This window comes from Benincasa hispida, chromosome 1 (assembly GCF_027475165.1).
Source record: "Benincasa hispida cultivar pf3 chromosome 1, pf3_genome.v1.1, whole genome shotgun sequence".
NCBI lineage: Eukaryota > Viridiplantae > Streptophyta > Magnoliopsida > Cucurbitales > Cucurbitaceae > Benincasa > Benincasa hispida.
Window position 1 is genome coordinate 60,136,585 of NC_143478.1, and position 12,295 is coordinate 60,148,879.

At 38.3% G+C, this 12,295-nt stretch overlaps 1 protein-coding gene across 2 annotated transcripts in view; it reads left to right on the forward strand.

Annotated features, from left to right (window-relative positions):
• LOC120070207 (Transducin/WD40 repeat-like superfamily protein) overlaps window positions 1-12,295 on the forward strand; it is a 39,459-nt gene that overhangs the window by 12,496 nt on the left and 14,668 nt on the right. For both annotated transcript variants that reach the window (XM_039022074.2, XM_039022075.2), the window contains 2 exons: window positions 1,951-2,751; window positions 3,244-3,446. In XM_039022074.2, coding sequence (XP_038878002.1) covers window positions 1,951-2,751; window positions 3,244-3,446 — 1,004 coding nt within the window. The remainder of the gene's footprint in view (window positions 1-1,950; window positions 2,752-3,243; window positions 3,447-12,295) is intronic.

Below are 12,295 nucleotides of genomic sequence, written 5' to 3' on the forward strand. Positions count from 1 at the left end.
TAGGGTTACTTGGGTTTATTAGGTAATATTCTAGGTCAATTTCGTTTCTATCTCCACCAGTAATAAAACTCTATAAATGTAAGTTTTTCCCTCTCGTTTGAAACAATTATTATCACTTTAATAAAATATTCACAAGCTTAATTTTTGGAAGATTATTTCTTGAGGTTACTTAGGCCACATAAAAAATAGAGGACTGAAAACCGTTTTTGTCTTTCACAATGTCTGCATAGCTCTTAACATTCCCTTTTTGCTTTGAAAAGGCCGGTAAAAATGAATGTTGAAGCGTAGCCTTCTATTTTTGGAACGAAAATATCGACGAAGAGTCTTGTTGTTTCAAAGATTTTTCAGACACCATTTTCTTTGAAAAACAACTTATCATTTTCTTCGGAAGATTTCTCATTGTCTCATGTGTTTTGCTCGTCTGAAGTTGACTAGTCTCAAAGCCTCATCTTGTTGCACTCTTTTCCATCAATTTGTTGGGTCCTTTATTCACATTTTATGTATTAGTTAGGATGCTTATTTTTTTTCTCTATCGATATTCTCTTGGTTTGCTTTCTCTTATCTTCCTCTGGGAATGATGTACGTTGAGTATTAGTCTCTTTCATTTCATCAATGCACAATCTTGTTTCCTTCTTTAAAGAAAAAACTATTGATCATTCCCAAAAAAGAATACCATCCCTTCTCAAATCCCCCAATGGTACATGAATAAACTTTCTTCACCCCCCCGAAGAAGGCCAAATGACCCGATGCATTATCCAACCAGAGATAGAACGAAATTTTGGTAAGGGGTGTTGCTCCAGAATCATCACACCATTCTTTAGAAAAAAAAATGGTTACTAGGAGCTTAAGTTCAAAAATAGATTACTCAAACCACTGCAAGTGAGATATAGAAAGGGGTAGAACATAAAGTGGCAACATTTTCCATGGAAGAAGTCCCAGCTTCGAATGAGCAGTGAACTTTACAGCTTTCGAACTCCATTTCAACAAAACACAACAAACGGAAAGGACAAGGAACTTTAAGCTAGAAAAAAGATAGTAGGAGAAAAAGAAGAATCTCTGAAGAAAACTTGCTGACCGGAGAAAACTGAAAAACTGAAGGGGGAGCTATGACGGCAAAGGATGTCGATGAAGAGAGATGAGAGAGGAGAGAGCATACTTACCTTCTCTCTCTCTCTCTCTGTCAGACAATAAAAGCATCAATCTCATTGACTGTGATGGTTGAACGGTAACCAAAGGAAAGCTGTTCTTATGTAAAACCAATAATTACCTTATCTTCTGACTAGAAACTATTGTGGCTGCGGCAATGTTTAGTTTATATATTCATTGGTAAGAATTTCAAGTGCTAATAAGTGATGCACTGATGCAGTATCATACTCAACTTTCTAAAGAAATTTTAGCTTGGAAGAGGACATAGATAAATACGTTCTGGTTTAAGGTGCTAAATCAAAACATATTTTATTGCATTAGATGATGGTGAATAGGATATTGCATACACAATAAAATTAAAATTTCGTAATGTTACACTGGCATATTATCATGAAACTCTTTAATATATCATGCTTGCTGGCTTGACAATAATAAACCATGGAGACATGCGTCTTGGGTTAAATGTTCTTAATGTAACATCTGTTGTTGTTGGCCTGTTCATAAGACATGGTGGAGACAATAAAATTGGAACTTTGATCTGGTTTTCTGACGTTACAATTTGTAGTGTCCTTGTTTTACTTAATTCTGATCTCTCTTTATAGCAAAAAATTGATCAACGAATGTAAGATGCAAATATCAAGTCTGAAGTCAACTGAATCTGAAATAATTAAAACTTTTTGAAATGTAAATTTGTTTTGATAATTTAAACATTCATCAACTGGAACAGAAATAATTAAATTATTTGAACTGTAAATTTGTTTTGATAATTTAAACATTCATCATGATTGCTTATATATTTTTCAGCTTTTAGTGAGCTTCTGGCAAGATGAAAGTGAACACGTACGTATGGCTGCTCGTTCTTTGTTCCATTGTGCAGCTTCACGTGCAATTCCACTATCACTAAGAGGTGGAAGATCAACCGAGCATGGAATTTCAAGTGAAATTGGAGATAGTGACACTGAACTTGATTGTTTGAGTGAGAATTCTGATTACATAATATCATCAGGCTGCATTCCAAGAAGTGAAGATGTTTCTCAGGTTGAGGAACTCAACATCCGCACCTGGTTGGAATCTTATGAAATGCACGATTGGATTTCTTGTGTAGGGGGAACGAGCCAAGATGCAATGACTTCTCATATTATAGTTGCAGCAGCACTAGCCATTTGGTATCGCAGTCTTGTGAAGAAAAGCCTTCCAATGCTGGTTGTCCATCCATTAGTGAAGTTGGTGAAGTCCATGAACGAGAAATACAGTTCCACTGCTGCAGAGCTCCTGGCAGAAGGTATGGAGAGCTCATGGAAGACTTGTCTGGGTAATGAAATTCCTCATCTCATTGAAGATGTATTGCTCCAGCTGGAATATGTGAGTGGTCCGTCTGCAAATCAGTTAGTTCAAAATTCATCCCTTTCAATGGGCATTCGGGAAACTTTGGTTGAAGTTCTTCTCCCAAATCTAGCAATGGCTGATATACCAGGATTCTTGACAGTAATAGAGAGCCAAATTTGGTCTACTGCATCTGATTCACCTGTTCATCTGGTGTCACTTAAGACACTGATCAGGGTTGTGCGTGGTTGTCCTAGAAACCTGGCGCCATATCTTGACAAGGTTGGTTCTAAGTTTATATTTTAATTGCATTGAGATTATTTTCTGTGCATTTTCTTGAAGGTTTGTACATACTGGTTTAGCATGATGGACACTTCAGCTCTAAGTTATTGTTTTGGTGTCTTAAGGTGACCTGAACGACTTTGGTCACTTCAAAGCATCACTCTCTATAGAAAAATAAAATCCATGTTTGCCAATAAGAAATAGATGATGCTTTCAGAGATGAGTGGTTGAAGAGAGGAAAAAAAAATAAAAAATCCTACTTTCAGAAGATAAATTTACTGAATGAGAGAATGTGCATTCTTTTTTGGAGGGGGACAGGGTGGCCTTCCAAATTTCAATGTTAAATTCAATAATCATCTGTCAGGAATGTAGGAATTTGTTTACCACGGATGGTAATTTAAAGACAATGTACTTTGTTTGACCTTGTTGTACCTAACTACTTTTGGTTCCACAATCCTTGCCATTGAGATCTCATCTCATTTAGTACTGCAGGCTGTTAACTTTATTTTGCAAATCATGGACCCCAGCAACTCGGTCATGCGCAAAACTTGTTATCAGAGCTCGATGGCTGCTCTAAAGGAAGTGGTGCATGTATTTCCAATGGTATCATTAAATGATTCATGGACCAGATTGGCAGTTGGTGATGTTATTGGAGAGATTAACAGTGCTAGCATTCGTGTATATGATCTACAAAGGTCAGAGCTAACATGTATATTCTTTTCTTGGGTCTAATTTTGCAGTTGATCCTGCACATTCATATAGGCCTATGACATAAATGCTATTTAGTATCAATCTGTTGATTTTATTATTATTCCTACCATTCTTTACAGGAATAAAAATTAAAAAAGAATATTTATTTAATAATAAAAACAAGGTGCCACATAACTTTCTATTAGTAATTAACGAAAAACTTCTTAGAACTCAAGGACACAGTTGTACAACCTATAGAACAGATCCAAATACGGGTGTTCATCGGTAGGCGGGTCGATTTTGGGTGAAACTCGACGCTAGCCACCAATATGTCGGTTTCAGTTGGTTGGTAGTAGATGGTTTCAGGATGATTCATCATTGATTGACCAAATACATGGTCGGTTGGTCAATCTTGTCGGTTTTGGTGGTTTAGGGATGCTAAAGAGGGAGATGAGGGAAAACACTGAGCATAAAGAAGAGATATAGAGAAGAAGGAGAGAAAGGGAGAAGGAAGAAGGGGAAACTTATTGCCAGCGAAGAAAGAGTGACCAAAGGAAGAGAGTGCCGCTAGCAAGCTGAGGAGGAGAAAGAGAGGAAAAGATATGTCGACGACTCTCGTTGAGGAGGAGAAAGAGGAAAAAAATGAGAAAAAAAAGTGTGAAAGGAGATGAAATTGATGTACAGAGAATTTTCCGTCGCTTGCAAACCTCAACTAATCAAATAATATTTATAATCTCACGAACTAACAATTTATACTACTGAGTAGCACAAGTCGCAAGTTCGGGTCGAACCACAGTGAAGTACAGAAGATTAGTCCTTCAAAGCCCATTTTCAGTTAAAGCAGTAATTGGGGGAAGGGTCGTATGGAGTGGATAATCGAAACTGCAAGAAAATAAAGGATAGAAATGCAATTAATCAAGACGTCTTAGTTCAGAGAAATAGAGTCACCCAATGCAATTTAAATCATTGAATTATCGATATATGCCTTAGCCTTCTTGCCTATGCCCAGTCCAATTGATTGGACATCCAACCAATGGTCCTAAATACCTAATTAGCTAAGCATGCTTAGATGAATCCATACTAAACATAATTAACTAACCGCATTATGCTCTAGGGACTATGCTGGGATGAACATTTAATTTTCATTGTCTAATTAAATATTCAATACGGTTTCCCCTAGGTCAATAGGACAATACTTTTTTTTTTTTGTTTTTTTTTTTGAAAGGGAAACGGCCTTTATTATTCATTAAAGTAGAGTACAGGAGATGTGTACTTGAAAATAAAGGCAAAAGACAACCAAAACCAAAACCAAAGGATCAGCAGGCGTCCCCGTGCATCTCAACTAGGTTGACACCCCCTTAGCGCCCTCATCATATCCAACATTACAGCGGGAACCTTATAAAGCTCTACCAATAAGGTTAAGAACTATGAAACGAGAACTTACAGAAGCTTATCAAACTGTAGCTACAAAACTCCGAGAACAAAACAAATACAACAAATACAACAAAAGTGAAAAATACTGAAAACTCGAACACAAGAATTTAAAGAGCCGTCCACTGACTTCTGAAACTAGTTTTCCAGTTGAATGAATGCCTTCCAGTTTAAACTTATATCTTGTAGGGAGTAAGCTTCAAAACATTTAGAAAGGGAGCACCAAAGAGAAGCATTAAGCTTTGCCGCCTCAAATCGAGCAAACCAAGGAGTTTCCTTATCATTGAACACTCTTTGGTTCCTTTCAAACCAAATATCAGCCAACAGTGTTTTTGTTCCATTAATCCATAGTAAATTTGAACTTTTCTTGAGGGATGGTCCAGAAAGTAGCTGCTGTACCTTGCTTTTGAAGGTGCTGTCGAAGACCCAAGAAGTGGTGAAGCATTTGAAAAGTGCTCTCCAGCAATTTGTGGCGAAAATACAATCAAAGAAAAGGTGTTGAAGGTCTTCCTCGGCTGATTTGCAGAGGACACACCAATTGAGGGAAATATAAAGGGAAGGCAGCTTCTATTGTAACACAGAGGAGCAATTAAGAGCTTCGAAAAGCATTATCCACACTGTTATATTAACTCGCCTAGGGCTGCTGGATTTCCATAGAGCTTTTTGAAGGCAAGGTAAGAGTGGTGAGGCCAAGGAGAGGTGGTTTACCAGTGATTTAACTGAGAAGGAGCCATTAACTTATAGGGACCAAGTGCGAGAATCTTGTCTAATATTAACTTCTTTCTTGACCACCAAGGTTAACAAATTTTGGAACTCTAAAATCTCTTCTTTCTTTAATAATCTTCTGAAGTTGATGGACCATGAAGAAGTATGAAAATCCCAATGGTTTGAGACTGAACTGTTTGGGTTGGTGGATAAACCAAACAAGGTAGGGAATCTGTCTTTAAGAGGAGTATACTCCAGCCAAGGATCTTGCCAAAACGAAATTCTGTTTCCATTTCCCAACTTAAAGGCTGCCAATACTTCCACTTTCATCCATGCTCTTGAGATGCTGATCCAAGGGCTGCGAAGGCTACAATGTACCTTACCGGAAGTGTGCCATCCAAAGAGGCTGCTGCCATGAATACTCGTGATAACTTGTCTCCACAAGGAGTTTTGTTCTTGCATAAACGGGCAGCCCCATTTGGCTAAAAGGGCAAGTTCCTAGCCTTCAGACCTCCCAGCCCAAGTCGATAAGTGGTTTATCTTACCACCTTCGTGACCTTCCCAGAAGAAATTTCTTATGATTCTTTCTAAGGCTGAAACCGCTTTTTCAGGCAATAGAAAGGAGGACATGTAATAAATTGGTAGATTAGAGAGGACTGATTTGCAAAGAGTAGCTCTTCCTCCCCTTGATAAATTATATCTTCTCCACTTATCAAGTTTCTTCTGCACCTTGTCAATAACCGGCTGCCAAAACTCCACTTTTTTTGGATGCCCACCTAAGGGGAGGCCCAAATATAAGAAAGGAAGGTGTGCTAGTTGACAATTCAGCCTTGATGCTACTGCCCTCAACTTGTTTTCTTCTATATTTTTCCCACATATGGCAGATTTTTTTCCAATTAACCTTCTGCCCGGAACACCACTCAAAAAGTGCAATGGATTTTCTAAGAATATCTAGCATGTCATCTTCATATTTGCAAAATAGCAAAGTATTATCAGTAAATTAAAGAATGGAGATCTGAACTTTGTCTTTTCCAACCACAAAGCCTTCATACAAGCCTCTTTCCCGGGTTCTATCAACCAACACACTTAGTAGATCATTAACCAAAAGGAAAAGAAAGGGAGAGAGGGGGTCCCCTTGTCTAATTCCCCTTGTGGCTTTAATTCTACCTCTTGGTCTTCCATTTATGAAGATGGAGAACATTGGATTAGAAATACAACCCATAATCCAAGAAATCCATTTGGGGTGGAAGTTTCTTCCATGAAGGATTTTTTCAAGAAACTCCCAATCTACTCTATCAAAGGCTTTTTCAAGATCGAGTTTTAGAATCCAACCTTTTCTCTTCTTGCTTCTATAGTCTTTTACTGCCTTGTTTGCTATTAGAATCGGGTCAAGGATTTTCCTACCTTCAATTAATGCACTTTGAGTTGGGCCTATTAAGCTAGGCATGATTTTTTTAAGTCTTTTCGCAAGAATTTTGGCTATAATCTTATAGACTATAGTTGATAAACTGATGGGTTTGAAGTCTTTCACTGAGACTGCCTCTGCCTTCTTTTAGATTAGGCAAATGAAGTTTTCTTTAACACATGAATTGAGCTTTCCATTGTGTTAAAACTCATAAAAAATGCCCTTAAGATTGTCTTTTAGTAAATTCCAGAATTTTAGTATAAATTCTATGGTAAAGCCATCCGGACCTGGTGCTTTGTTTCTTCCCAACGTCTTTATTGCTTCCTTAATTTCTGCTAGGTTAAATCTGGTTACCAGCTGACCATTTTGTTCGGTAGAGACCCTTGTCCATTCCAAATTCTGAGGGAATGATCGAGAACCCGGGCATTTTGAGTAAAGACTGGTATAGAACCCCAAGATTAAAGCTTCTACTTCTCTGAATGACTTTGTTGGAACTCCGTGATCATTAATCAACTCGGTAATTAAAATTTTTCTTTTTTTGGCTGCAAGGAATTGATGGAAAAAGGCTGTATTCTCATCCCCCAATTGTAGCCATTTCAGCTTACTTTTTTGTATAAGATCTCTTTCCTCTGAAGGACAATACTGTTTATTACAGACAACAAATAGGTAAGCCTATCTAACCTATTGCTTCTCAAGGATTAACCCACAATTATATGTCACATATTGCAAGTTAATTCAAAAGCATTCAAATCGCACAATAAAGCATTGGTTGTCAATCAATAACAAAATCATGGCATTCATAAACAATAAAATCATAATGAAACCCAGAAACAAGAAATATTCTGCATAATCTCAAAATCTCCCAAAGTTACAAGGGTTTCTCCAAATCCTCTAAACTAAGAAATAGCTGGAACTTACCTTTCCATGGAGATAGAGAAGACAAGTTCCGACTTCATCTCTACCAATTACATGAAGCGAAAAGAAGGAAAATACAAGTGGAAAAGAGAAAAGGGGAAGAAATTCGGCTGGAGGCCGAATGGGAGATGATAATTTGCCTTAAAATGAAGAAACAATATATATATAGTCGTGGTAGCATCGTAGTGCAGTCCCCTAGGTCTTCTTATCGAATGCTGTGCCTCGCGCGTGCGCATCTTGATGCTTTGGAGTGCTGCGGTGCCACAGGGCAACGCCGCGACACTGCACCAAAATGGTGCCTTCTGGAATTTGCGCTGTGCACGGCGTTGGTCTGCTTGAAGCATTTTCATAAATTTTCATCTGTTTGAAGTCTAGTTGCTCTTTTTAGTTCCTAATTGCCCAACGCTCCCGAATGCATGAATTGCTCGAGATCCTACAAATATAATCATATAAGCACATTAAACATTATAAACGAGCGAGATTAGAGGCACTAAGATAGCACATTTTGGGTGCTATCACTATGACTGCAAGGTGAGGAAAAGAAAGAGAGAAAATGAAAAGAGAAAAGAGAGAAGGAAAGGAAGTGAAAAAAAAAAAAAATATATATATATATATTTTAAAAATTCATCATGACAATTTATTTGAAATAGTTTGCATTGTGCAGTGTGCCACCTTGCCAGCTGCTGTTGCTTCAACAACATTTTGTTTTTCTTTTTCAAACCTTGATATATATAAGAAGGTTGGTTGGTCATAAGTCTAATTATTGGCTACCTCGACTAACCGACTAGACAGTTTTGCATTAAGCAATACAAGAAGGGCCTTCTAGTCGGTAATAATCATCAAAAAGCTATATTTACAAAAGAATTTCTTGCATAAAGATATCCACCAAGAAGCTGTATTTTGTATGCTTTCACAAAATTTTGAGGGGTATTTGGGGCAAGGACTATCCTAAGACTATACCACCTCTTACTATAGTAAATACTATTTTGTATTCTCCAATTAGCTGTCCTATTTGCTACAGTATTTACTAGTTGCTACAATGTTTACTATTTTACATTCATTATTTTTTATTCTTTGCTACTGTGTTAGTATTTCCTTCTCAAACTAAAATAGTTTGCACCTTAAACACATACTATTCTAACCTAAACTAAAATAATCTACACCTAAAACACAAACTATTATAACCTAATTATAATAACCTAGAACTATAATAACCAACTCATTGCCCCAAACGCCCCCTAAAAAGCTATAAGGCATAAAAGACTTACTTCAAAAGATCTCGAATTTCTTTCCTTCCACAGAAGCCTTAAAACCGCTCTAAAAGCGCAACTACCCTCCACTTTGGCCTTCTTCTTCGGATTCCAAGTAGCAATGCTTTTTTTCGTCCAATCATCCATGTTTTTAGGGAGACAGAACTTTAACCCCAACTTTTCAACAAGGTAACTCCAAACTTGATAAGCAAAATCACAGTGTAATAAAAGGTGATCAAGGTCTTCAAACTCTTTCGAACACATTCTGCAACCTGGATGAAAACCACCTACTAAACTTCCGTTGTAGCCTGTTATCAATATTCATACTTCTGTAGCCTAAAGACCAGAGGAAAAACTTAACTTTCTTAGGGCTGTTATGCTTCCATATAAGCCTAATCAAAGCTCAGTTTATGTTAATATACTTGTGAGCAAGGCTCATAAAGGCAGACTTACAAGAATAAGAACCAGGTTTTTTCAAGAGACCAAGTAATGCTATCTGGAGAGTCTTCCTTCTGTACTGAGCCCAACAAGTCAACCAGAGCCATCCGCAGTTTAATTCTCTATCAAAAAGGCCCTTTCTCAACCCCAAGTTCCACGTCTGATTTCCATCATCCCAGAAATCAGCAACAGAAGCTTCTTTTCTGCAAGACATAGGATCTATACTTGGGGACCAAGTTCTTTAAGGGGTTTTCATCCAGATATCATCTCGAAAGTGGATTGTTTGACAACAGCCAGCCTTCAAATGAGCAAAACGCTCAACACACTAAAATATTTTTTCTATGTCAATCCATGATCAACCTTTCTTCTTTTTGAAGTCAGTAGTTTTTTCTTTTGATAGGAAACAAACAAATATATTCCAACAAAAAAGAGAGCACAACCCAAGGGCAAGGTGTTGAGAGGACCCCTCCTTGGAAGACTAATACAAAAGGGTCTTCCAATTGTTAAAAATCATCAAAAGGCTGTAATTACAAAAGAATTTGGTGTAATTTGTGCACCACCAAGAGGCTGTATGTTAACAAAAGCCCAAAAAGAATCAAAAGAGAAAGACTTATCTTAAAAAATTCTACTATTTCTTTCTTTCCAAAGACACCAAAGAAGAGACCGAATGGCACATCTCCAAAGGATCTTTTCTTTACTGCTAAAAGCATAGTTGTCAAGCCACCTTTTTCGGGAGACAGCACTGCACCCCAAAAATGCTAAATATGTTTAACTACCCCTTGAAAACATAATCACAATGTAAGAAAAGATGGTGCAAAGACTCCTCGTCTTTCATACAAAGGCAACAAATAGAGGGGGAAAGAAAGCTATTTTTCAGCGGTAAGGATTCTTCCTCACGAAATGATATTCAAAAGGATAATAATTCCAGAACAACGAAGATAGGTTTTGATTACAAGAGAAAGATAACAAACACAACTACAACAACACTTGAACTACTGTTCATACACAAAACACAAGATAACTAACCCTAGGCCAAAATAACGTTTAAATACCAATACTCCCCTATTGGACGTACAAACTGGACCACCAAACGATCTTACTTGAACAGGATCTGTTCTATAGGCTATATATTTGTGTCCTTGATTCAAACTGGACTACCAAACACTACCCCACTGTCAAGAGTGCAGGTTCTTTTTTACCCCTTCTCTTGTAAACATGCTTAATAGGTGGCCTAGCATTACCCCCATGGAGAAAAGACACCTTATCCTCAAGATGGAAATCAAGGAATTCCGCGGTGAGAACAACATAATACTCCCAGGTGGCCTCGTGCTCCGACTGGTCTTTCCAAGTCACTAAACATTCCCAATCCCTCTTTGCTTCATTCCAGCGCATTAGGGTGACTTTGTTGGGTTCCACGATCCACTGCATCTGGTCATTCAACAGGATTAGGTTGCACCACGTGTTGACTTCCCACAGCTTTCTTCAATTGGGATACAAGAAACACCGGATGAATTTTGGCCGTAGAAGGTAAATCCAACAGATACATAACCTCCCCAATTCGGCCCCTAACCCAGAATGAACCCAAAAATCTCGGAGCCAGCTTTTCGCAACGTTTCTTGGCCAACGTCTTTTGCTTGTAGGGACATATTTTTAGATAAACCTAGTCTCCTTCCTCAAATACCACCTTCCTTCGATGAACATCAACAAATTTCTTCATTTGTTCTTGTGCATGTGCGAGGTGGTACTTTAGAGCCGCCAAGGTCTCATCTCTATCCTGTAATTGTTTTTACACCGAATCATTTGTTGTTGTATAAGATTGACCATAAGAGATAATCGGCGGTGGAGGTTGCCCATAAACAACTGCATATAGAGTGGTTTTGATGGAAGCGTGATACGTGGTGTTATACCATAGCTCTGCCCATGGCAGCCGATTGCTCCATGTTTTGAGCTTTTCACTACAAAAGCAACGTAAGTACAATTCCAAGCATTTGTTTACCACCTCCGTCTGTCCGTCGGTCTGCGGTACTTCTTTTTAACTGAGTTCCTTGTAGGCGGAATAATTCTTTCCAAAAATGGCTGAGAAAAATGCGGTCCCGATCAAACACAATTGAATCGGGATACCCATGGTGGCACACTGCTTCTTTACCAAACATAGCCATGACCGTTTTAGCCGAACAGGGATGGCTCAGAGCCATGAAGTGAGCATATTTGCTCAGTCAGTCCATCACCACAAAGAACGAGTCGATTCCTTTCGAGCGTGGCAAGCCTTCCACAAAGTCCATGGAGATGTCCTCCCATACTCGATTGGGGATCGACAATGGTTGTAACAGCCCGACGGGAGACAAGGCCTGGGTTTTCTGCTGACAGACATCACACATTTCCATGTACTTCTTAACATCGGTGTGCATTCCCTCCCAAAACAATTATGCTGTTATCCGTTTATAGGTCTGCAAGTACCCTGAGCGTCCACCGATCACCGTATCGTGAAAGGTACGTAGAATGGTCAAAAAGTAAACTTGAAGTACAGGAAAGAATCAATCTGCTATTATGAGACAACCTTCCTCGTCAAATTGTATAATGAGGCACACTTTCGGCTTCTTGCAAAGATGGTTTTTAATTTTGAATCCTCCTGTACCTCGTTGTCAACTACACTCAAATCAATTAGAGAGGGTCCCACAATTACATTCAATTGAGCATCACTTGGCATTCT